General features: G+C 38.9%; 2 protein-coding genes across 2 annotated transcripts in view; one reads left to right on the top strand and one right to left on the bottom strand.

The window, feature by feature from the left end:
* Window positions 1-732: 732 nt before the first annotated feature.
* Window positions 733-3657, bottom strand: LOC134316621 (thiol S-methyltransferase TMT1A-like). Its single transcript, XM_062997032.1, has 3 exons — window positions 3130-3657; window positions 1351-1436; window positions 733-1191 (listed from the first exon to the last, which is right to left on the bottom strand). Exons 1-3 carry the CDS (start codon window positions 3622-3624, stop codon window positions 1044-1046), a joined length of 729 nt encoding a protein of 242 aa, XP_062853102.1. The 5' UTR covers window positions 3625-3657; the 3' UTR covers window positions 733-1043.
* Window positions 3658-10304: 6647 nt separating this feature from the next.
* The window catches only part of scn8ab (sodium channel, voltage gated, type VIII, alpha subunit b), an 84732-nt gene continuing 67697 nt past the window's right edge, over window positions 10305-27339 (top strand). The window contains exons 1-2 of the mRNA XM_062997949.1: window positions 10305-10392; window positions 19640-19977. Of these exons, the coding sequence (XP_062854019.1) occupies window positions 19696-19977 (282 nt within the window). The 5' untranslated portion in view covers window positions 10305-10392; window positions 19640-19695. The remainder of the gene's footprint in view (window positions 10393-19639; window positions 19978-27339) is intronic.

Below are 27339 nucleotides of genomic sequence, written 5' to 3' on the forward strand. Positions count from 1 at the left end.
AAATGAATAATGTAATATTTTAGAGTAGTTCCCACATGATTACACCATTGGAAACTTAACAACAACTCTTAAGATGCTTCAATTGTAACATGTTATACAGACACCACTCGGAGGTGTGTTGGGAGACATCACTGGGAGTACTGTCTGGAAACTCCAAACTTGTGGCGCTGGAGCAAACATGCCTGGCTTTTGGAGAAGGCCCAAAATTTCACCCAGAGGCCTTAGCAACCTCATCATCATTTTAAGAAAAACCCAGCTGTTTCTGCAAAAGACTTAGTGGATGACTTGATGAATGCTGGGACAAATGTGTCAGTACCAGCCATCCTTATATTCCTTCTGAATCAAGTATTTATCTACCTTATTTAAGCTTAAATAAAAGACTTCGTGACTGGCCTCCACATCACCACCACTCTTAACCAAGAAGCCCAATAAAGGATTAATAAAGGTTATGAGGGAAAAACGATGTTTCAGTAAGTACTGATGCAGAGGTTTGAATAATTGTGTGCATGCACATTCGTCAAGATATTTTCCATTTAATCTTAAAATTATTTAACAAATGTTCTCAAAATTGCTTGTATGTTCCAACGAATATTATCTTGTATATTTTCATTCAATTCTATACACATTACTATAATACCTTTTAGGATAAATATATGTGTGGGGTGTGTGTTGTATTATTTCCGATTACTTGCTATAGGTATTCTAAAAAAACCGAGTCCTGAATCGTACCACTAGATGGCAGTATTCTATTTATTTATGTAAACACTGGCACATGTTCCTTATGTAGAAATTTGCATTTTATTCATTTTTAAACTTTTATAAATCATGTATTACAGAGGGTTTAGTAAAATCTGTAAAATCTTGTATGAAAATTAATTCCAGTTACACAGGCACCTCCATCCATGATGCAGCAATTAGTAAACGTCATTTTTAACATCATTTAAAGAAGATGCAATTAAGTCAAGGCAAGTCTACTTAAAATCATTGTAGAGAAAATAACTGGTATTCAAAGATCGTGCCATGTGCCAGACAGTGAGCTGGCATTATTTTACAGCATATCCCATTATGTGTGGCCTTAGGATAAAAAACAATGGTGTCTGGATGTGGCTGAGTTGCAACTCAGAAAAACCGGCATCCTCAAGGTGCTTCCAGGTAGCACGGGTAACCTCACATCCATCCCCAAAATAGTACCTGCAAAGTACAAGATAGCCACACAGCTCAGACTCTTAAGCATTTTTTTTTTTTTTAAAGGTGAACATCTTAAATGCCACAGCAGCCCTAAAAAGTACTCTACAATCTTGAAAAAAGTAAGATTAATTCCTAATTAAAGTGTGTGTGTGTGTTCAATACCAAAAAGGCTGAAGAACATGCTGAAAGAAGTACGTCCAGCTTGAGGAATCAGCAACCACATGCTCCAAAAAGAAGAATGCCCCACCCTGTAAACCAAACCATGATTAATGTACTTGAAATATGGGGATAACGAGTTTGTAGGGAGATAGTGTATGCACAGACTCGGAGCCCCTCAGACACATGGATTTTATGTAAAGCTGCTTTGAGACAATTGTAACAGTTACTATACAGAAAAACAGACTGGTACACCATGGCAGCTGCTGCCCTTTGTACCATTCTTCAATATGTAATTACCACAAAAGCAAAAAAATCCTGATGAGACAAATCATAGCTTAAACAAATTAATTAAACTGATAAGCTTGTGTCTTAGATTAGATTTAGCATGATAAAGTTAAATCTGGGGGATTTTTGCTCTCTCCACTACATCTACAGCATATATAAGCTCACCACTTAAAATGATTTAAAGTTTTATACATTCTGATTGTTAGGTTATCTAATCTAACTCAGCATCCATAACCAGAAAAACAAGACAATGACGTTTATTATTTTATTTAGCCTCTTAATTAACTGTAAAACCTAGTTACAGCGGCAGACTGAAATAATTCATGCCATAGACAATAAGGATGTAAAATTAAACCTTTTTGCAGAGCTAGAATTTATTAACACTGCCATATCAAACATTCAAGCCTACATAATACTGCTGATTGTAAAACCTACTGATAGTCTATATGACATTAAGTTGGGTTATAATATGATTAAACTATTAAGAACTCAATAAACACCCTTAATTTGCTTCATCTGTAATGTGTCATATAAACACCCCGCAAAAACTCAAAGGTTCAAAGTGTGTTGCATCCATGGTGAAAGCTGTGGAGACCTCACAAAAGCTGAGAAAGGAGATCATGCCAAAAGGGCACCGAGTACAAGAAGAATTCGAAGACCTCAAATAATACTAAAGACACCATTGGGAATATTGTCTACCAATGTACTTTACTTTTTACAGCACTGTGCAGTTACTTTTTGTGTGGCATAGTCTTCAATTACTTGAACTGTGTTGAGCTGTCTGAGCTTTGAGGGCGCTGGCTGTATAGTGGAGCTCTTGGAAGGTGACACGCTCCTGGACGTCAATGTTAGAGCCTGTGAATCTAAACCCCCTATTCAACCAAACTGCACAACAAATCAGGAGAACTGCAAAAAGCTATTTTACCATGAATAAAGCTTTCATTGTCAAAAAAGTAAGACAATGAAAAGGCATTTTTTACATTAATGGTTTAGTAACAATTTGTGGTCTTCAATACTTCCCCTTTTTTAATGTGTTGCTTTTAAATAAATATTATTATATATTATTATTATTATATTAATAATATTATTATATTATAAAATAATATTTATATTTTAAATGTACACAGGTACGAGACACTTAAGGTTGACCTGTATGCTTAAATTATATTAAAACTTTTTTCACACTACAAAAAGAACTTTTTACTTATTTGGATCCAGTTAATCTTTTGAGATCTTAAAAACAAACAAAAAACTTTAACCTTTGGAGAAACTCTATTAGTCCCTGCGTCATGTCAATCACCCCTATCGTTTATGGCTGACTTCTATAAAAATGTTACGTATAAATACTATTTTAGACAATATTTAGTACTCAGACTGAACCACTGTGATGAAATCCAACGCCCTAAACACACCAAATCTATTCTGTTAAAACCAAGAGACACATGAGCTATTCAGTAATAAGTGTGTTACAGGTCTGACACTATCAGCAGCACTCACCGGTCTCAGCACTCTCTTGACCTCCTGCAGCACTTTGGCTGTGTTACTAACCGAGCACAGCACCAGGGTACAAACTACCACGTCTACTGAGTTTTCCCCGACAGAACTTAAATCTTCACCAGAAGCCACCACGAAGCTGTCGTACACTAAATGGTCGCTGGTTTGCATGCTCTTCTGAAGATACTGCTGGAAATGCGGGTTGGGGTCGGTGCAGATGATCCTGCAGCCAGGAGGATAATTCTCAAAGTTTGCTCCGCTCCCACAGCCCACCTCCAGCAGACGTAGCGGCCCGTGTTCAGGACTGAACTGAGTCAAACTGCGGAACAACTCCCGCTTCTTCTCCTTCATTTTAGCGTTGTATGACACAGTAAACTTAAACATGACAACGGGGAAGATGCGCTTGTAGAATTTGAATAATCCAACTGCCTCCAATATTTGCAGTGGGAGGGTAAGAACCCTCACCACTAACGCACAGACATGCATTACAAGCGCCATGACCGCCTGGAAAACAAGTGCGTCTGTCTAACAGTTCTGTGTCGAGCTCAAATAGTTCGGTTCTTTAACTCGGCTCTTTTGTGAACAGTGTGTGTATTTGGAGAGTCGGCTCGAATCGGCTCTCTTGAATGAACAATGGAGAGTCGGCTCAAAAACACTGCATGGCCAAACGTCACGTAGAAACGTTTCTGAGATAAATATTACTGGTAAAACATACAATGAGTAAATGAATTTAACGTATAGAAATAAAATATGTTAATGGATCAATTTAATAAACACTATTCCGTATCCAGCCATTAATATATTTTTTTTAAAGATTGTGTTCAAACTTGATCATAAAGCCAAACTTCTCCTTATAGGAACGTGGGGGGGGGGGGGGGGGGATGAAAATTTTAAAACAAATAAATTAATAAGGCGCATTACATACACATTGTACAGTATATTAGCAGTAAACTCGGTTTCTATCAAACGGCACTGTTTCACAGGCCCCGCACTGCTGTGTCCCAAATACTATAACACATACCAAATAGTGTGCTATATTATATTTGGACCAATGGGCAGGGTAATCTTTCGATCACACTGTATAGAGTAGAGTGTCCGTATTGAAACACAACCCTCCAGCTTGCGCGCCCGTTTCTGCTTAGATTGGCTGAATTTAAATAAATACCCCCCATTATGGCATTTGGAATTGAAGAGAGTCGAATCCGATTGGTACGCTGAGCCATTTGGTATGATTCATGATTCCAAATATTGGGTAACGGCGCATGCGCATTCTGCCTTAGTGAAGCGGTCATGTGAAGATTATAAATTTGATTAAATTCTGGGATTCTTAAAAAAAAAAATCACTTTTATGAATATTTTGATATTTAAGTCGCCCGCCTTCCGTACACACACATTAAAACGTTTTTTGTGTTGCAAAACCAGAGGGTTTGCATTGTGAGGCCCTAAGATCAGGCGAAACTTTAATTTGTGATACACGTAACAGTATTTAACGCAAGTCAGAGTAGACTTTTGTATACATAAACATCATATAAATAAAATAACAACATGTATTTTTTATTTAATATTTATTTAAAATTAATAACACGTTTTATGGCTGGACGTGGTTGCTCTTCAGGTAAATCCCAAAAGAATTCTGGGTCCCTGACCCAAAACACCTCCAACTGCATTTCTGTTTACAGACGCTAGGCGGAGCCAAACATTAAATCTTCAACAATCACTCTCACTACAGGAGTAGTTTATTCTTTAAGAAAACCAAGTGAGCGTGACTAAGCTATTTCTACATGCCTTTTGTAATACTTTTAGAATACTATTAGAAGAATAAGATATAACAACATACAACCATTCTAAAATTAATATTTTATGCTTGTCCCTTGTTCTGTGCACTAACAATAAGAAGGGTCAAAGACCCTCAAGGATTTTAGACTTTAGACTTTAGATACAATGCTGGCTGACTGTACCTGTTGCAATTATTTGGTATGTGTTGATTATAAAGAAAAATATCAATTAACGACAAACTAAAATGTACTAACCAGTGTAAGGTGGCAAGTAAAAAGTAAATAAAAAATACCTCTACAAAGTTATTGTTATTTACCTTGTATGAGTATGTTGAATGTACCTTTAATTTTAAGAGTTATTAATGTTAGCTAGTGAGCAAAATTCAACTAACTGGTTTATTAAGGCCAATGTAATATATTATAAATATTCAATAATAATAATAAAAGTTTAATAAACATTGATTATTAAATAGTAAATAATCAACATGAGGAGACAAAGTTTGCCGCTTTGTTTTATTGACCTGAATTAGTATAAAACGCACAGATAAAGGTCAGTCAGCATCTACTGTGCCTCTTAGTTACATCAGGATAAGTAATTTTAATTAATTAGCTAAATGTGGGGTGCTTGGGTGGCGCAATGGTAAAACACCCACCACTACTGAGATTTCAAGTTCTAGAGTTTGAATCTTAGCTCTGCTATCAGCTGCAATTGCGGCCTTTTCTGGCTGGTTAATGATGTCTATGCAGAGACGGGAAATAATAAAGATCAGTGTCTGACTCTGTGTAAGCAATTACACTCTTTGTGTGAACTCTCCTTGTGCAGGTGAAAAGAAGCACGTGTCGGACATGGCATGTGTTAGTCGTGACCTTCATCGTTCAGGATAGGGTCTGCAGCAGTAGAGGAGAAACAACTAGGTAATTGGATACAACTAGATTGGAAGAAAAAGCATACATTTATACATAATTATACTTTTCATCCATGTTAAAAAAAAACCTCTAAACCTAGTGACTGGTTCTGCCACCCTTGGCTGTGACAACTGTAATCTAACAAAAACATGACATTCACCCTATCATTTATGGCTATGACTCTAGATGCCTATAATAAATAGTGTTGCGTACATAAATAAATAATAAATAAATACTATTTCATACAATATTTAGTACTCAGACGGAACCACTATCAATCCAACGGATGGAAAAAAGCGTTTGTATAATTTGAATAATCCAACTGCCTCCAATATTTGCAGTGGGAGGGTGAGAACCCTCACCACTAACGCACAGACATGCATTACAAGCGCCATGACCGCCTGGAAAACAAGTGCGTCTGTCTAACAGTTCTGTGTCGAGCTCAAATAGTTCGGTTCTTTAACTCGGCTCTTTTGTGTGAACCGTGTGCATGATTGGGGAGTCGGCTCAAATCAGCTCTTTTTTGTGTAAACAATTGTGTGTCAATGGAGAATCGGCTCAAATACACTGAATGGCTAAAGGCCTTGTAGACACATCTCCTATTTTTGAGTTCAACCACCTATTGGCATGATTCATGAATCCAAATGTTTGATAACGGCGCATGCGCAGTTTACCTTACTGAACTTCTCAGTAACAGGATCAGTTTAAATATAAATTTAATTAAATTTAAAAAAAAAAATACACTTCTTTTGTGCATGTAATGTTTTGATTTTTAAGCCGCTTTCGTACACACAAATTAAACCTTTTTTGCGTTGCATTTTTGTGGTACACAACAGTATTTAGCTCAAACCAGAATAGTATTATATATACACAAACATCATATTAATAAAATAACAACGACATGTATTTATTCATTTATTCAGCATTTATTTAAAATTAATAATACGTTATATGACCGAGCGTGGTTGCTGTTTAGGTAAATCCCAAAGGCTTCTAGGTCTCGACCCAATTAATGTGATTAAAACACATTCAGCTGCATTTCTACTTTCAGACGCTAGGCGGAGCCAAACATTCATTTTTCTCCAACAATCACTTCCACTACAGGAGTTGGATACACTCGTTATTTACAGTAAAACTGTTCATTGTTTAGGAAAACTACGTGCGCATGACTAAGCTATACCTACAAGCTGTTTGTTATAATTTTAGAATATTATTAGAAGATAAGATCTAACAAAATACAAAGATTCTAAAATGAGTATTTTATGCTCGTCTTTTGTCTACTAACAATATGAGGTCAAAGATCATCAAGGATTTTTAAACTGACTTGGCTGAATAAATCTACTTGTTTGGTATGTTTTGATCATAAAGAAAAATTATCCATTAAAGACAACCAAGCCAAAGGCAAGTTTGTTTGTTTGTTTATTAGGATTTTAACATGTCATGTTTTACACTTTGGTTACATTCATGACAGAACAGGTAGTTACTCATTACACAAGATTCATCAGTTCACAAGGTTATATCAAACACAGTCATGGACAATTTAGTATCTCCAATTCACCTCACTTGCACGTCTTTGGACTGTGGGAGGAAACCGGAGCACCCGGAGGAAACCCATGCGGACACGGGGAGAACATGCAAACTCCACACAGAAAGGACCCGGACCAGGACCTTCTTGCTGTGAGGCGACAGTGCCAAAGGCAAGTAAAATGTAAACAAAAAACCTCTGGATAGCTATTGTTATTTATGTTGTTTGGGTTCATTTGTGACCTCCTGGTTGAGCCTTATATGTGTTCTTGGTGAAATTTTGGGTGGTCGGCCACCCCTGGGATGGTTCACCACTGTTCCAAGTTTTCATAATTTGTGGGTGATGGTAAAAATTAGTGGTGATGGAGCATTAGCAATAGTTTTAAAAATGTTTCAGACTAGTACATTTCAATGACTTTGCTTTGCATCTGTTTTGCATCATGAGCTGCTTTTTTGAGAAGTGTATCTTTTGTATCTCAAATATGTATATTAAATATATATTTAACATACATATTTAAAATACAAAAGATACATTCTTAAGGGTACCATCCTTTTTTTTCCGATCAACTTCTCCTATGTTTAGTGGTTGTCACAGTGGGTCACTTTGGTCCACATAGCTGATTTGGAACAGTTTTATGCCGGCTAGCCTTCCTGACGCAACCCTTCTCATTTTTTATCCAGGATTGGGACAGGATTGAGGGTGTAGGTTGTTGTTTTGTCAGGGCTAATATGATCTGTTTATGTAACAACCCCCTCCCCCAACCCCATGAACCCCATTTTTTGCCCAATCTCTTATTTATTATGGAGTTATGTATATTTTAGCTAAGGCTAGAGCATCTACATCTGCATGTTTGTCAGAAAAGTGCCTGATTCCTGACAATGTCTGGGCATGCTCCTGATTAAACAGTATATGGTGTTCTGGGGGACTCCTCCTAGACCTGGATCAGGACATCGGTGTGCTCCTGGACAGACTGTGGCACTACTCCTGTTCCTCCTCACACAAATAAGGAGATACTCACAAAAGAGCAGATACTGGTCCTGCTCCTGGGTTGATACCCATCTACGGCCCTGCTCAGCTCTCCTTGTGTAACAACCCGTGTCTTATCTCATCCATGCTCTTGAGACTGTGCTGGGAGACACAGCAAACCTTCTTGCCATACCACGTATGGATGTGCTATTCTGGAGATGTTGAACTACCTGTGCAACATGAATGGGCTGCAGGTACCGCTTCATGCTACCAGTAGTGACAATGACACTAGTGAATCACAAAACTACGTAGAGGAGAACCAGTTAGAAAGGACAAGGGGCAAGTAACTGTATGTGACCTTTCCCAATTTTGGGGTGACAGAACAGATGAAATCCCTGAAGTTTCATTGATTTGGGCTTATACACCGATCAGGCATAACATTATGACCACCTTTCTAATATTGTGTTGGTTCCCCTTTTGCTGCCGAAACAGCCCTGACCCATCGAGGCATGGACTCCACTAGACCCCTGAAGGTGTGCTGTGGTATCTGGCACCAAGATGTTAGCAGCAGATCCTTTAACTCCTGTAAGTTGCGAGGTGGGGCCTCCATGGATCGGACTTGTTTGTCAAGCACACCCTACATATGCTCAATTGGTTTGAGATCTGGGGAATTTGGAGGCCAAGTCCACACCTCAAACTCGTTGTTGTGCTCCTCAAACCATTCCTGAACCATTTTTGCTTTGTGGCAGGTTTATCCTGCTGAAAGAGGCCACAGCCATCAGGGAATACCGTTTCCATGAAATGGTGAACATGGTCTACAACAATGCTTAGGTAGGTGGTACATGTCAAAGTAACATCCACATAGATGTCAGGACCCAAGGTTTCCCAGCAGAACATTGCCCAAAGCATCACACTGCCTCAGCCGGCTTGCCTTCTTCCCATAGTGCATCCTGGTGCCACGTGATGTAAAAGAAAACATGATTCATCAGACCAGGCCACCTTCTTCCATTGCTCCGTGGTCCAGTTCCGATGCTCACGTGCCCATTGTTGGCACTTTCGGCAGTGGACAGGGGTCGGCTGGGTTCTCTGGCTGATCTGCGGCTATGCAGCCCCATACGCAACAAAATGTGTTGCACTGTGTGCACTGAGTATTCTGACACCTTTCTATCAGAACCAGCATTAACTTCTTTAGCAATTTATGCTGCAGTAGCCCGTCTGTTAGATCAGACCACACGTGCAGCCTTCGCTCCCCATGTGCATCAATGAGCCTTGGCCGCCCATGACCAGTGACAACCAGCTTGGCCCCCCCTACGGCCCCCCTAATGAGTGAGTTACCTCACTCTTGCGAACACACGGCGACAAAGCTGCACACCAAAGAACCCACATTTTCCAGTCGGACCGTTTTAAGGGGTTTTTAGACTGAAAACTGCATAAATAAAATGGTGAATTCTATTGGATATCGACTGTTTCCTCTTAATGCACATTTGGGCAGAAAGTACAGCAGGGCCAGCTGTAGCCTAGTGGTTAAGGTACTGGACCAGTGATCAGAGAGTCACTGGTTCAAGCACCACCACTGCCAGGTTGCTGATGTTGGGTCCCTGAGCAAGGCCCTTAATCCTCAATTGCTCAGACTATATACTGTAACTGTAATGTAAGTCGCTTTGGATAAAAGGCGTCTGCTAAATGCTGAAAATGTAAAGTAATTGGCCCCTCTAACATAGCCTCTGGCCCCTGCCTGGCCCCCCCACCTCACATGGCCTAGAACCGCCACTGAAAAGTAGGGCTGAATACTTTTCCAAATGTAAACCTAAGTATTGATAAAACTAAGTATGCTGATTGATATCATGCAAACTTGGACCCAGAAGTGCTTGAAGTTTCCTGTACTTGATGTGGTTAATGAGTTAGATTGCAGAGTGAATGTTTGCAGACGCTCCCTAAGAATTTGCTGAGAATCATCAATTATGCAGCTTGGCCGCACGCACTGGAAAGGAAGATAGCAGCAACAATATGGCGACATCCGCAGTTCCTCACGGGTCTTTTCAGCATCTTTAGCAACACGACACTTGTAAGGACCTATCTTAATGCGGAAAAAAAGTAAGTAGACTTTTTATTCAGTATAGGGCAAGTGGTTTTTCTTGGTAGAAAGGATGCACTGGGTGCATGTGTGTTGCCGGACGCATCTGCCGCAGAGCAGTCAGTCTCTCCCTCCGTATCTCTCAAAGCTCAGCATCTTTTACTGCTCATATATGCAGCCAGCTTTAAAGTCAGGGAAAGACGCGTACAACTGACAGAAAACCCATTATGGCGTATGAAAAAGAATGAAAGAGGTGAATTAGGGTGTTGGCCTGGAGATGGAACGAGTGGTGCTGAGTGCGTGCAGATAAGTGGAATACGCATAGTGATAGTGTGTGGGACAAGCGCCGCAAACTTTGACGCGTGTCAATACTTCACGGAAAAATGTATCCAGTACTGAACTCACATTTTTAATCACTCAGATTTGCTTTAAGCAATGTAGCAACGTCAAAAACTTTCATGTGCCAGGTCCCTGTCTTTTTAATAATCCTCGCCATCCCTATTTGGGCTGGACTCCCCCTAAACCATACGGCTCTGTTTTATTGCCGCCACCACCCTTGGTCCTCCTCAAAAAGCGCATCGGCCTGAGATGAACCCCCAATGTATGATGTTGCGGCAGGTTATATCTTGAAAAGGGAATGCATCCCACGGGTGTGGTGCGGAGTGGACAGGACTTTTAAACATCCTCTAAAGTGTTAAAAACAAGACTTTACAGGCATGTTATTGGTATGTGCTCAATGAGGGTTAGTGAGAGGGAGGAGTGCAAAGCCGTTTAGTTTTCTCCTGATTCAGTACATCAGGTTTATAGACTAAAGCTTTACTGCGGTATTTTAGTCCTGAGGCCGGTGGCCAACGCGTGCATGGAACCTGTACACATATCATCCAGCATCATTATCATTAACACACACAAGCACACACACACACACACACACACACACACACACACACACACACACACACACACACACACACACACCTAAGGGGCCAGTGAGATTGAAACCACTTCAATAATGTTACAGACAGGTAAAATAGAAAGGAGAACGACATAAATGTCTGGTGCTAAGCCACCACAAGCCCAAGAAGAACTTTAAGGAACACAGGGATTGATTCCTTATTTTTAAGAACTGTAATGCAGCACTGTTTTTAAACCATATTCCCTCAGTTTGTGTTAGTGGAGTGCAACGAACATATCAATTTAAAATCTGTTTAATTCTGTTTACATTTGGTGACTACACAGGCCAATTTATAATCATTTTTATACTCATTATGTGATCCCTCATGCCCTGTGAATGGGTGTATAGTGTCACTCCTATCAGGACAAAACCGTCCCATCTTTAAGTCCAGTCATATTTAAAAAATTTTTTTTGGTTTTAATAATGCATATGTACTTTTTACCATGATTTCCTTTTCTGTGTGCTGATTTCTTTTGCTTCTCTGCTTATTGAACTAAATTCTGATTTCGATTTAGTTCCTTCACTCTTAAAAAGTAAAGATTCCAAAAAAATAGAGATGCAATTGAAAAACGCTTTGGATCTTAACACCTTATTGAGCAAACCAATTAATTGTAAAGAGAACCTGCCTTGTTATCTTTAATAGTACAAAATGCAAACCAAAACTCAAAAGGCTATCTGTTTAAAGGTTCTTTAACCAAACATGACTAGTCTACAGTGATGTAAAAGGCCTTTTAAGATATATGACCAATAGGCCTAAATTACAAAATATGGTCAGCACCTTATGTTCTAGGGTATTATTAAAATGTGATGTGGCATTTCTATTCTTGAGATTGCATTGCATTTTTGTGACTGAAGCTCCTGTCGTTCATGACTCAACAATGTACAATCTTTCAAAGTAAATCATATAGTTTTATAGCAATGTAAAGATCAAGACCAACTTATTTATTCAGTATCTTTTTTATCTTGTCTTCTATCTGTGTTTGAGTGATTGCTCCAAGAACAACGCACTCGGTTTAATTAGGATTTTGGAAGAGTCCAGTCCTGTGTTGCATAAAGTGATGCTGACGATCAGCGTTTCCCGGAATGATCTGGGCTAGAAGGCTCTATACCCCAAATGACCGCCGCACTAGCAAAACAGTCCAAACGGACGCCGGAAACCCCGGTGTTTGCATGCGAGGACGAGATGAATTGTATATAAATGAGTGAAATGTTGGTGCTGGATAGATTATGGAGAGGAGTTTCTCCTCCTATGCCCTCCATGATCGATTCTGCTCCTATCTGGTGAAGCACGATCGCATCTCTCTACACGAGATCACCCAACAACCACTTCTGTCTGGGGTCCACTCGCACTCGCATGTGAGAGGAACATTCATGCCCGGCTGGTCGAGTGTCGGACAGCGTGTGTCATGCTTTCGTGTCACAGACGACAAACGCAAAGCGGGACAGGAATCGACACCAGTTTGTTTCTGTCTGCGCTGATTTACAGTACAGCACGAAATAAATCGAAAACCAAACTGCTTGGTAAGAGCAAAATATTTGGGGAACATCCTCCTTTTGGATTATCACGCGCGCTTCCGAGACAGATTTGCGCACCCGGCAAAATCAACATCTGGGCGCACACGTGAGTAGCGCGCATCCATTATATTTTAAATCCTTCTTTCCTTTATAAGTGGGCCTATTTTGGATGGACTTATAGCTATAGAATATTTAATTAAGGGCACATTTTGGTGAACTGATTTGACTGTAGAATGTTCGGAAAAACCTTAGTGCATATAAAAGTGCATATGGTTCGAGGAGAAAGCAATACATAAAAAGTCCAAATATATTACATAGTCATTTAATTTTTTAAGTATTTTGGATGAAATTGTAGCTACTGAATGCTGAATAAGGTGCTAAGGTGATAATGTAGTCATGGTCAGAAAGACTTTAGTATAAAAATTGACATAATCAGAAGAGATCATAATGAGAACACCTTACATGTCATGTATGCTAGGTAAATGGATGAGTAAAGGTTGAGATGAACGTGTGGGCTTCTGATCCGTTCAGTCGTTCATGGATCACCTTGAGCAGCGGCTCCTTTAACGCACACTGTCTCTATTCAACTGTAGGAAGGAGATTTAGAGGTTGGAACGGCCTCATGGTAACCTAAAACTGCCGGTGTACAGCATGCGCTTCCGTTTCTGCTCCCCTGACTCAGCGACGCATCCCCTGATGCTTATAGAAACGCGGTGAGACTGTTTAGACACGTTAAGACCCTCGTAACAGGGTTACAGCTTGATAGCGATAACGTTAAAGACAGTGCGCTGGCATGAGTTGGTCACTCGCTTCCAATAGATCAAACAGTTTGGTTACGGCCATTGTACTCGTCGTCCGTGCATGCAACTTTGTACAGCCTTGGCAAATAGAGGTCTGTCTGACTATATAACATGCGAAAGATGCCACTTATTCTGTCAAATGGGTGTGTGTGTGTGTGCAGCGGGGCTTATAGCTGGGCACCTCTCCTACTTATTGAGGTCAGGTGTTGTATACACACCTAGTATAAGCAGGTGTATAAAATCATTTACTTTCTATATGGCTTATATCTGCTTATTCAGAAACACACTGGGCAATACATCTCAAGGCAGACATACACACACACACACACACACACACACACGCACACACACACACACACACACACACACACACTTCATGTATTTCCAATTGACCTAACTGCATGTCTTTGGACTGTGTGAGGACACCGGAGCACCCGGAGGAAACCCACGCTGACACAGGAAAAACATGCAAACTCCACACATGAAGGTGGCCAAACGTGTGCTTCAGTAAAGCTTTCAAAACTGGCTATGAAGGCGATGAATCGTTCCAGCCATCAGCTGCTTTGGCTCTCGCAGGGAAAAGAACACAGCTAGCAAAAACTAGTGTGTGACAAGAAGGAGCTAGCATTACCATTACAAACATTAAGCTAACATTACCATGCGAATGTGAATTCAGTGTTTAAATTACCCTAAGCTGACAATTAAAACCTGTCCACTCTGCTCAGCTGCACAATGCAACTGACTCAAAGAGCCAATCAGAAGTAAGCTATGATACTGTATAATTTTATAACTAAACAGCAAAAAATGTGGGTTTGTGATTGGTTCAGAGAAATATAGCCTTTGCCTGTGTTGTGCTTGAAGGGGGCAGAGAGAAATTTTAGAGAGGGATTAGGGTTTTTAGGATATTTAAATAAATATTTTTTCAAATAAATAAATTTTGAAATAGTGTTATCGGAAACACACACCCATTAAGGGTGTTATAAAAAATTTTCATACACACTGTGTGTTAATTAATAACTAGCCTTTTATCAGTGGACACTTTCTAATTATAGGACACTGTAGGCTTTATATTTTTGGTAGGAGCACTATTCTCATCTGAGCATCGAAAAAGCCCAACAACACTGCTGCACCTAAAACACACGTACCAGAACAATGCACACTACCATGTCATTATTACCATCATTATTGTGTTAGTGTTATTGCAGTACTAAGAATAGTCTACCACTCAAATCTGGTCAGAGGGGGACCTTTGGGGGTCCCTTTATATTAATAAATGGGGTACAGTTGTGTGACAAAGTATTCAAAACAACAGATAAACTACAGTAGTTTTATACCCACAAAGTTACATCTGTATGGTGGGCTAATCAGTGAATGTATGTACCAAATAGGAGTACCTAATAAAGTGCTCAGTCAGTGTTAACAGTGTAGCGTTTTTAAGCAATAGCTTTTCTACCTTTAATAATTCAGCACTGGGAATATTTTTGTTTCTGAATTAATCTATAGTTAACCTACAATAGACTGAGTTTAGATTTAAGAGATGCTGCAATGTTCCTTTAATGCAAAACTGACTTTTTACAGTGCAGTCAGATTTCAGCCACACTGCTGGTTAACACTGACATCTGCAATAATTGAATTTACATCCACTGATGCATTGAAGTGCCCTTGGATTGTGCAAATATGCCACTAGGATTGAAAATGGCTCAGGAGTGGTGCTGATCTTCTTATAGATGCCTGATCAATAGAAAGAAATTGTAGCAGCAGATACAAAAACCTCCTCTGCATTTAACCTTTATATCCTGTACATCCTGTTCTTTCTTGCATTTTTATTTTACAATGTAAAAATTCTTTAAAAAGTTTCCTTAGAATCTGTTTTTGAAAATACTAAATCAGAACTCAGTAAAGGAAAACCTGTTTTCCTGCATGTATTGTACATTTTATTGTAAAATGTCTGGCTGGACTGGTCTTTGTTTTTATGATGCTTGCCTAGCAGGAATCTCAAGTGCTTACAGTTTTGTAGCAGGGGGGTGCATGCAGTGCCCCATCAGCAGATAGTACACTGGCATTACACTATATGTCCAAAATAATTGGACACATTTCTCCTAATTATTGACTTCACTTGTTTCAACCACGCCCATTGCTAATAGGTGTCTAAAGTCAAGGTCCATATACAGTAGATGGTTTAATAAGTTTGGTGTGCATTGGCCTGCACAAAGCCCGGACCTCAACCACATTAAAAACCTATGGGATGAATTTAAATGTGGATTGAAAGCTAGATTTTCTTGTTAAACATCAATGTCTAATCTCACAAATACAAGTTTCCCAGAAACACACTTCAAAATGTAGTGGAATGCCTCAACACAAGTGTAAATGCTGGAGATTTTTTTTATTAATGCCACTGGTTTTGGAATGGGATGTCTATCAAGCTCAATGTCAGATCACACACTTTGACCATACTATATGTTAATGGCATTCGAGTTATTTTTGTAGAGTTTGACATGTTTTCCCAATGTTTATGTGAGTTTCCTTTCACCTCCCTTAAATATGCCAGTAGGTGGGCAGGCTGGTCTAAATGTAAGAAGAGAGTGATTGTGATGTATTCTTACCTTGTGCCCAGGGTGGGCTTAGAAACCATTGTGACCCAGATCAAGTTAAAGCAGTTACTAAAATGGTTAATTAAATAACTGCTTTTGTGTTTGTTTGGATTCTTGATTCTGACATTCTATATAGTTGGTCTTTTCTAATTTGAACATATTTTCAGATTCAGTGATTGGTGGTGTTTAACACTGTATGCAATACACAATATAGAAAACTTTTCTACAGTTATGTCTTTGACCCATGCCCACCTCAAACCCACTCGTCAAGTAACCAGCAGCACGTGCTGAAAACACTTGACACCTGCTGTAAGTGTAATATAGGTACCAGCTATCTGTCAGTAGTTTAACTGCATAGTTGAAAAGCTGCCATTTAGAATAAGGCATCTGCAGGGCGTCACCACAGACAGACTGAATGGCCACCACATCGTTTAATGGACACAGACATTAGATATTCTGATCCTATAAGAACAAGAACCTAAAAGTGTAGCTGTCCACAATTTAAATTTTCAGCTGCAGAGCTTAACGGAAATTAGATTACTGGCAGTTAATTTTCTCTGTGCAAATAATGCATAAAGGTTAACCTACATTTTTATTTGTTCAATGGCTACTGATCATTATTTTACACATTCCCTGAAAAATGACACTGGATTAGGTGAACAGTAATATTTTTATTAAAAATGTTCTGTATGTAGACTAAAGTTTTTATAGGTAGTTTACTTATAATCGATAGCACTTACAACAAGGTGACAAACCAACATAATGTGTCTAACATCAACTGTTTTCGAACTGTTACTGATTATTTGCACCTTGCCATATATTGTACAGATATAGCACAGAATTGTAATAGAAACATGGATGACCATACTTTTAAATGACCTTCCATAATTATTTCTTGTCTTAGAATAAGACATTTTGGCATGTTAGTGGGTAGCGTTATTGACTCACAGCAAGAAGAGCCTGTGTTTGATTCTCTGGCCGGGTGGCTTGGGTCCTTCCCGTGTGGGTTTCCTCCGGGTGCTCCAGTTTCTCCTCCAAGTCCAAAGACATGAAGTCAAGCTGATTGGAGCAGCTAAAATTGCTGTGATTGTGTGTGTATGTAACTGTGTGTGTGTCTGCCCTGTGTTGGATTGGCGATATGTCCCTGCCTTTAACCCAATGAATCAGACCGACCCTGACCAAAATAAAGCGGTGGTAAAACAGACAATGAGTGAATGTTCACCCTCTGTAAACCTCAACTTGATTAGCACAAGTCCACTCCGACATGTATGGTCCTTGTTATTACCAGTCAGTGGTTGATTCCTGAATAGAGTTGTATAACGCACGAAGAAACATGGGAATGTATTCTATCTACAACTCTTACAGGCGAGCAGACAGCAGGTGTCGCTGTCGCAATGTGGCAATACTCCATCAACTGGTCCTCAGGTCTGTTAATGAAAAGCACAGTGTTAAACAGCGGTCCAAAGTCCCCCATAGGTCTTTGGATAAAATCTGTTAACATCAAAAGCCATAGCAAATAACTTTAATAACCTCAAACGAACCTTTTTATATTTGATGATCCCTCAGGTCCTGTAAATGGGGGTTACCGTTTTGGAATAGATCACGACGGAAATAGGCCTAGTCTTTTGTTTATTATAATAACTTCGTAATGGCCTCACTTTCTCTTAGAAGAATCTGCTATATTTTCATATACATACAAAGTGTAAGCAGTTCCCTGAACAGGGAATCAAAAATGTCTAATAAACAATGGTATGAAACAACTAACAAACTAGCTATATAATTTTGTGCTTGTTACCTGATCAGCAGAAAAGTTTAACAAAGTGCTTCTACCCAGTGAATATGAGAATGGCCACAAAACCACACATTTTGACAAGTAATGTTTTAAAGCAGATGCTTATTTGCCTTTAGGTCTTGCTTAACCGCCTCATAATTTATTCAGGTATACCACTAAGCAGACTTTATATCGTCTGTGTGGCTCCTCATTTAATTTAATTTGGCTGAATCTCGCTATCACTATTAGTGTTCATGACTCAGTGCAATGCACTACTCTAATCTACTTGTGCTTTTAAACAATACTGCATAGTCATGTGCGAGTATGTGAGCTTTGATATACTGCAAGTTTATGGAATTACTAATTAGACAGGTGTGGCAAAGAAGATTTCACAACATGCTTTTAGACAACTGATAAGAAAGTAAAGTGAGCAGTCATCTGAAAAGAGCTGGAAGGCGACCTGAACTTCTCGTTAAATTTGGCAATAATTCTGCTTGTACTGTTTGAAAAAATAAAAATGCATATATGAACCCAAGAACACCATGCACTAAAGTGAGGTGTGGAAGCATCATGATATGGGGCAGCTATTCAGTAGGTACAGGTACATGGGCATTACAAGCAACTGAAGACAACGTAAACTGAATACTGTACTGGGACATACAGTATTAAAGAAAAATGTAATCTTGTCTGCCAAGAAATATAAGCTGGATGTTTAAACAGGCCAAAAAATAATAAACATAAAATAACTCAAGACTGGTTTCTGAACATTTCAAGTGGATGTGGACAATTTATTTTAAAGTAATTTTCAGATTAAACGAATGAGTCCCTGCTGATCATCGATAACACTGTGACATAAGTCACTAATTATTTTCTCAGCTTTTATTCTCCGTCCTCTCTATTCTGCATCATTCTGCTTGGTTATACACTTTTTATGAATGTAATGAAAGTGTGTTCGCAAGGGTATGAGATAAAGCTTCAAGGTGAGGATATCAGACAATGATAGAAATAATGAGTTTTACACAACATTGCCTTTAATTTTGCCCTTTAAATAAACAAACCCTGTTGTTATTTTACATATGGTTTACCTTATACTTTGGGTAAAATAATATTGTTCATAATAATAAAAGGAGTGCTGGTAAATTAATGATAGAGTGTTTAAAAAAGACATATCAACGTGTAATAGTGGTATTTGTCACATAAAACTTTTTGTTTTGCTTCTTACAGGCCATAGCACAATAATAATCAGATGAAATATGTGCATGAGGCATACTACATAATTTCTTAAAGCCAGGAGTTGCTCCTTTTATTTGAAAGATCACAATATAATTTTTTGCAACTACACATTAATTTGAAAACATATTGACAACTGCTGGATCAACAAACTCAAACTTTTAGAAATAATCTTAGTTTTATTTTAAATCCTGATTTGGACTCAAATCACAGTATGGAATATGCTGTACAGGTATGGTTCACAGAAAGTACGTGGACACCTGCCTATAAGCTTGCTGAACCACCTTCAATTCAAAAATGTGTGTGTTTATCTTTCCCACACTTCCTTGTGTGTCTTTAATATAATTCAAAGCATAAAAGCAATAAATCTAATGTCTGATGTTTTGTTCTGTTCTCTCCTGCCCTCAGAATTGGCTGTACTGGATGGCTTCTAAATAAAGAGGGTTTTGCTGCAGGATGACAATATGGCCGCACCGCTGCTCGCACCCCCAGGCCCTGATAGCTTTAAAAAGTTCACCAGGGAGTCTCTGGCCAACATCGAGACGCGCATTGCTGAGGAGAAGAAGAAGAAACCTGTCAAGCCCAGATCTGACAGCAGTCATCGCGACGACGATGAGGACAGTGGGCCTAAGCCCAACAGTGACCTGGAGGCGGGAAAGAGCGTGCCCTTCATCTACGGGGACGCTCCCTCGAAAATGGTGGCAGTGCCTCTGGAGGACTTGGACCCTTTCTATTTGAACAAAAAAGTGAGTTCCCTTCTCCCTTCCACAGGTAAAAATGATCTTACTACATCATGTCTGCTGCAGAGTGAGTAGAAGTGGCAACTATTGGGTCACTGAGAAAAGGAGAGGAAAGAGAAATATGGATAAGAACAAATAGGTTTTTAAAAAACTCCTAAAATTACTATGAAAAGTAAGGTTGGTCACTGTTGTGTTTACATATAGTTTTACTCCTGGGACAAAGATACACATATTTACATTTAGGATGTGTAGTAGTTTGTAATAGGAATGCAAATTTTGCCCATTTCTATGCATTTGCCCCAATTGTTCTCCCAGTCTAGTCATATCCAGTTACCTGATTACTTTCCCCTTCCTCTGCTGCTGCTGACCTCCACTCCAATAATAGTTGTGACTAACACGGCCCCTCCAGCAAGTGTGCAGTAGCCGACTGCTTCTTTTCACCTGCACGAGACTTTTGCACACAGCTCTCCATTCTCCCGCGTCTCTGTGCAGTCGCCATCAAACAGCCAACAGAGGTCAAAATTGCAGCAGTCCTGAAGAATCGGTAAATCAGTTCATCAGTTAATTAACATGCCTAAATTCTGATATTGGGATCAAATTAGGAGGGTAATGATATTTTAGGGATTCATAGCAACTTTCACTGTCTTGTAGTTGTTTCTGTTTTTATCTTACACAAATCCACTGTACAGTACAACTAACTGGGGGTAACTGGGGTTTTTCCTCATACAGAGGCATTCCTAACCATATAAGTAGGATAGTTCATGAAGAAAAGCACTGTACATTTCTTTGATTGTACTATTATAAGCCAGTATTGAATTATCAAAAATGTTGGAATCAAATGTAGATGATCAGTCTCCCATATGCACTATAAGTACTACTTCACACTGGTGTTGCATTTCCTAATGATATTAATATCAGTCTATATCATTTTCCCGTAAGTCACAGTCAGGCATTTGGCACTATTACACATTCTTAAAAGTGTTCTTAGAAAAATGGCAAGAAAAGCTAGTACATTTTTGCTACCTTTGGTATATCATTGATTATCATTCCTTCCTTGAGTTTTTGCATTGATTGACACAGTCTGCCAAACTACACTAAATCAGACCAATAAAACACGAACAATTGTTTCATGTCTCTGTTAAACATATCAACTGATAATTCCCAGTCCAGCCTGGAAGTGTGTGAACCATGGGGCCTTATGACAGGTGTTCCAATTAATAAGATTGAATAAAAAAATTTTAAACTTAAAAAAATGAATGTTTTAATTGATACATAATTTGTCAACAAATAGGGCTAATTTAGGGCTGTTGTTGCTGTAGAAGTGTAACATGTTAAACTCCCACCAAGATCACAACTTATTCATATGTACATAGTAACAAAATACCAAACAAAATTGTATTAGAAAAGAACAACACCTCCAATAACAGACACATCAGTTTGCATCAGTTTGATACTTCTTTGGTAGAAATGTACTGCATTGTTTGTAAAAAAGTAAGCATTTTGGTGGATACTTGGGTGGTGTGGCAGTCTAATGCGCTAGCACACCACCACTGGGATCTGAGTTCAAAGCTTAGCAGTAACACCTACGTGGTTGGAGGACCAACAGACACAACTGGCCATGTAATATGCTTTCTCTAAAACTGGCTGAGGTGTCGACTGAGTGGTGGCAAGATTCACACCAAGATTATCATGACTCTCTGTGCGTGATAAAGCTCTGTGTGAGGCCTCACCACTGGCCAGTGAATATGAAGTGGTCAGCTACTACTGTGGGTGTGTCAAGGGGCATGACCGTCTGGGGCCAGAACAGCATGGTTCAAGTGGTGGAAGATTGCAATACGCAACAGAAATCGGAAGCAACTAAATTGGGGGAATAGAAACTAAAATAAACTTTATTACAACTGTAAAGCATGCTGACGTTGTATATTGGTTTTGTCTGTGTTTTTGTCTATCTATCTATCTATCTATCTATCTATCTATCTATCTATCTATCTATCTATCTATCTATCTATCTATCTATCTATCTATCTATCTATCATCTACCTACCTACCTACCTACCTACCTACCTACCTACCTACCTACCTTTGTAACTCTGCTTAGCAGTCACTTTTCAGTTACTTAAGCCATTGCTGCTAATAGAGATTCTACCTCAGTTGTTTTACATTCATTACATTTCATTCAAGGGTTCTTTTACTTTTTCCAGCTTGAACAGTGTGTGATTTATCAGCATTTTAATAAAAGCAAACTATATTATTAATAGTAATGCACAGTACATTTTTGCCTTCTGAAACAATAACTATAAATCATCCTTATGAGTTTTCTTAATTTTTCTCAGTAGATAGAAAAAAATGAATTATTTTATTGGGATAAAACAAATGTAATGTCACAAATTACACATGCTAGGCTTGAAAGACTTTTACTGGTTGGATAACTGTACTTTAGAGCTGGGATACATGCCTAAAATGCTATTATTATTTTTTATATATAAATTAATGTTTAAAATCCGTTATTCTGTATTATAATACATAAAAGCACCTCAGAAATATTGCAGACTAATTAACCAAATGTGGAGCTGAATCCACTGTCTATTTTACTGTGAATTATAGTCATCTGGCTTGCATTATTAACAGTGACTTTGTAAATATGCCGACCAATAAGGGCAGTAATTTGTTATATTTTCTAAACTTCCAAATAAGTCAGAGTAAATAAAGAGTAAATGAGCACTGTTAGCATGTTAGTTTGTTAGTTGGTTGTACTGTATGTGCTAATACATACATATGGAGAAAACCCAAATGTTTCACTGCTCATTGAGACTGGATTTAAAGAAGAACAGTCTCTGGGACAATTTAAATTAATCTCTGAACTCTGTTCATTGGAGGTTTCTATTAATGCAATACAGAACTAACCAAATAAACTGCATCTCAGTGACCATACACTACCAGGAAGACTTTTAAATAAGTTAGTTTAAATGGTGAGATTGATCTTTGCTATTTGATACTGGACTCTGATGTTTTTTTCTTTATTGTAATGCATTTTAGAGATTCATTTGTTTGAGTGATTACTGTTGGTATATTGCTCGCCAATCAAATTACGTCTGCTAAACCATGGTAGAAACAAAAGTGCATGGGCAACAGTGGAAGCCTAGTGGGTAGAGCTTTGGCCCATTAATCGGAAGGTTGTGGGTTCACTGCTGCCCTGCTGGGCATATAAAGAAGACACTCAACCCTCTTAGCTCAAGGGTTGGCTTACTCACAGCTTCCAAACAGCTGGGATATGTGGGAAAATGTCATTGCACCAAATACATACAGTATATATGTGGCAAATAATAGCATTTCATCTGCCCTATATTTTCTAATCATTTTATGTCAGAAATGACTTAATGGTCATTTCTTTTTATGGTCAATGTTTTTTTTTATACTAATTTCACTACAGCTCTTGAGTGCCAGCACTGGTCATTATTAGTGCAGCCTTAGGTTGTTTTGTATTCTCACCTTGTATGCCAGCTACTTCATAGTGCTTGTTTACCAGAGTTTATTCTCTCACTTTGGGTTTGGAGAAGGTAATTAATGCATAGATTAAAGCTTTTAAATCTATTCTTGCTTGTTAACCAATTCATTTTTTTGTCCCTTGAAACAACAACAGAATCAGAGTACTGGAGCTCCATGCTGGTTATTTGTTTAGTATTGTGTATACAGAATTGAGATGGAGTGTATAATAATAAAATAAACTAGAATAAAACAATCATTGAGAATCCTGCTTAAGATGTGGACTGCATGGTTAACATTCTAAAATCAGTACAAAGATATTTAGTGATAATATGTTTCACTCAGTGTGATCTGTAAAGACAATTAGAATATTGTAAGGTGTTGTTTTTGGTGGTTCAGCACGAGTTTGGTGGTTCATTGACTCATCACTGGATGGGTCAATGACTTAACCATGTTAGAGAGGGTGTGTGCTAGTCTTGGCCTTTCTCAGCCAGCAATGTTGTGATGTATGTGGTAGAGGAATTGCAGTAGGTAATTGGAATTGACTGAAATGGAAGAAAACAGGATAAATGCAACATTTACATCTACACCGATCAGCCATAGCATTAAAACCACCTCCTTGCTACTACACACATTGTCCATTTTATCAGCTCCACTTACAATAAAGAGGCACTTTGTAGTTCTACAATTACTGACTGTAATCCATCTATTTCTCTACATGCTTTGTTAGCCCCCTTTCACCCTGTTCTTCAATGGTCAGGACTCTCCCAGGACCACTATGGAGTAGGTACTATTTGGATGTTGGATCATTCTCAGCACTGCAGCAACACTGACATGGTGGTGGTGTGTTAGTGTGTGTTGTGCTGGTATGAGTGGATCAGACACAGCAGCGCTGCTGGAGTTTTTTAAACACCCTTACTGTCACTGCTGAACTGAGAATAGTCCATTAACCAAAAATATCCAGCCAACAGCGCCCCGTAGGCAGCGTCCTGTGACCACTGATGGTTTAGAAGATGACTATCTCAAACAGCAGCAATAGATGAGTGATTGTCTCTGACTTTACATCTACAAGGTGGACCAACTAGGTAGGAGTGTCTAATAGAGTGGACACGGTATTTAAAAACTCCAGCAGCGCTGCTGTGTCTGATCCACTCATACCAGCACAACACACACTAACACACCACCACCTTGTCAGTGTCACTGCAGTGCTGAGAATGATCCACCACCTAAATAATACCTGCTTTGTGGTGGTCCTGTGGGGGTCCTGACCATTAAAAAACAGGGTGAAAGCAGGTTAGAAAGATATGTAGAGAAACAGATGGACTACAGTCAGTAATTGTGGAACTACAAAGTGCTTCTATATGGGAAGTGGAGCTGATAAAATGGACAGTGTGTGCAGAAACAAGGAGGTGGTTTATATTACCCATATGCAAAAAGTAATTGCTCTCTAAACTTAAAAAACTATTTTTACTTCTAAAACAACCAAACTTGGTTTTTATTAAGCCATACTAGGGGGCTTTTAAGCATCTTCTGCTTGTTTAAGATTTTGTCAAAGCATGTCAGTGAACTAACTGGGTTACTCAAAACCTGCATTATGTTCTTTAGAGCTATTTTCTGATCAAAAGCAGAATTTACAGTTCCATCAATTAGTTCAAGTTTCCCAGGCCTTAAAGCAGTAAAGCGTCACACTACCACCACCATGTTGATTGTTGGTATGATGTATTTATTGTGAAATGCTGTGTTAGCTTTACGACAGATGTAACAGGACCCGTACCTTTTACTTTTGACAAATCAGTTCACATAACATCAAGCTGGGTTTTTTTTTGGCAAATGTAAGACATTCTTTAGGTTGTCATTCTTTTGGTTAGCAGTGGTTTTTATTTTTCAGCATTCCCATCGATATAATTTTTACTTACTGTCTTTTTCATGGTGGAATCATGAACACTGATCTTATCTAAGACCTGCAGTTCCTTACATGCTTTTTCAAGTTCTTTTGGCTTTGTAACATTATTCAGTCTGATACATTGTAATAAATGTTCTTTTTGCCTAAATCTTCATCTTCATTTTAATGCAGCGTAGTCTGGAAATTATCTAGACGTTTCATTCTTTTTCACATTGCTAAAAAGGCAGGAACACCAAGAACAAGAAACAAAATTACATATGACATTTTTCACACATTTAGGTGCTCAAGTTTTATTTTTCATAAAACATAAAATATTAAATGTGCTATATCTTCAAATTTCTGTGGTTCTGTGTTATTGTACTAATGGTTCTGTGTTATTGTTCTAGTTCTAGTGGTAGCTTATATTGGGAAGTGGAAGTTCAATGATTAAGGTACTGTACTAGTGATCAGAAGGTTGCTGGTTCAAGCCTCACCACTTGCCAAGTTGCCTTTTTGGGTCCCTAAGTAAGACCTTTAACTCTTTATTTGATTATATTGTTTTTTGCATAATGCAGCAAATGTAAACCCTAGTCAGTTGTTTTATTATACTACTGGTTCTGTGTTCTTGTACTACTGGGTCAGTGTTATTGTACTACTTTTTGTGATAGTACTAGTCATTTGGTTTTATTGTACAACCCCAATTCCAATGAAGTTGGGACGTTGTGTAAAACAGAAATAAAAACAGAATAAGATGATTTGCAAATCCTTTTCAACCCATATTCAATTAAATACACTACAAAGACAAGATATTTAATGTTCAAATGGATAAACTTTATTGTTTTTTTTTGCAAATATTCACTCATTTTGAATTTGATGCCTGCAACACGTTCCAAAGAAGTTGGGACAGGGGCAACAAAAGACAGGAAAGTTGAGGAATGCTCAAAAAACACCTGTTTGGAACATTCCACAGGTGAACAGGTTAATTAGAAACAGGTAAATGTCATGATTGGGTATAAAGGGAGCATCCCCGAAAGGCTCAGTCGTTCACAAGCAAGGTTCACCACTTTGTGAACAACTGCGTGAGCAAATAGTCCAACAGTTTAAGAACAACGTTTCTCAGAGTGCAATTGCAAGGAATTTAGGGATTTCATCATCTACAGTCCATAATATCATCAAAAGATTCAGAGAATCTGGAGAAATCTGTGCAAGTAAGCGGCAAGGCCGAAAACCAACATTGAATGCCTGTGACCTTCGATCCCTCAGGCGGCACTGCATTAAAAACCGACATCATTCTGTAACGGATATTACCACATGGGCTCAGGAACACTTCAGAAAACCATCGTCAGTGAACACAGTTCGTCGCTCCATCTACAAGTGCAAGTTAAAACTCTACCATGCAAAGCGAAAGCCATATATCAACACCCAGAAACGCCGCCGGCTTCTCTGGGCCCGAGCTCATCTGAGATGGACTGACGCAAAGTGGAAAAGTGTCCTGTGGTCCGACGAGTCCAAATTTCAAATTGTTTTTGGAAATCATGGACGTCGTGTCCTCCGGGCCAAAGAGGAAAAGAACTGTCCGGATTGTTATCAGCGCTAAGTTCAAAAGCCAGCATCTCTGATAGTAAGGGGTGTGTTAGTGCCCATGGCATGGGTAACTTGCACATCTGTGAAGGCACCATTACCAAGGTACATACAGGTTTTGGAGCAACATATGCTGCCATCCAAGCAACGTCTTTTTCAAGGACGTCCCTGCTTATTTCAGCAAGACAATGCCAAGCCACATTCTGCACGTGTTACAACAGCGTGGCTTCGTAGTGAAAGAGTGCGGGTACTAGACTGGCCTGCCTGCAGTCCAGACCTGTCTCCCATTGAAAATGTGTGGCGCATTATGAAGCGCAAAATACGACAATGGAGACCCCGGACTGTTGAGCAACTGAAGTTGTACATCAAGCAAGAATGGGAAAGAATTCCACCTACAAAGCTTCAACAATTTGTGTCCTCAG

This window comes from Trichomycterus rosablanca, chromosome 6, assembly GCF_030014385.1.
Source record: "Trichomycterus rosablanca isolate fTriRos1 chromosome 6, fTriRos1.hap1, whole genome shotgun sequence".
Taxonomy (NCBI): Eukaryota; Metazoa; Chordata; class Actinopteri; order Siluriformes; family Trichomycteridae; genus Trichomycterus; species Trichomycterus rosablanca.

Excerpts from the sequence above, each read along its gene's own strand:
- LOC134316621 (XM_062997032.1), bottom strand. The coding sequence starts at position 3,624 with ATGGCGCTTGTAATGCATGTCTGTGCGTTAGTGGTGAGGGTTCTTACC. Across the intron at positions 1,437-3,129 it reads TCAAGAGAGTGCTGAGACCG|GGTGGGGCATTCTTCTTTTT; the intron begins GTGAGTGCTGCT and ends TTTGGTTTACAG. Across the intron at positions 1,192-1,350 it reads CATGTTCTTCAGCCTTTTTG|GTACTATTTTGGGGATGGAT; the intron begins GTATTGAACACA and ends TGTACTTTGCAG.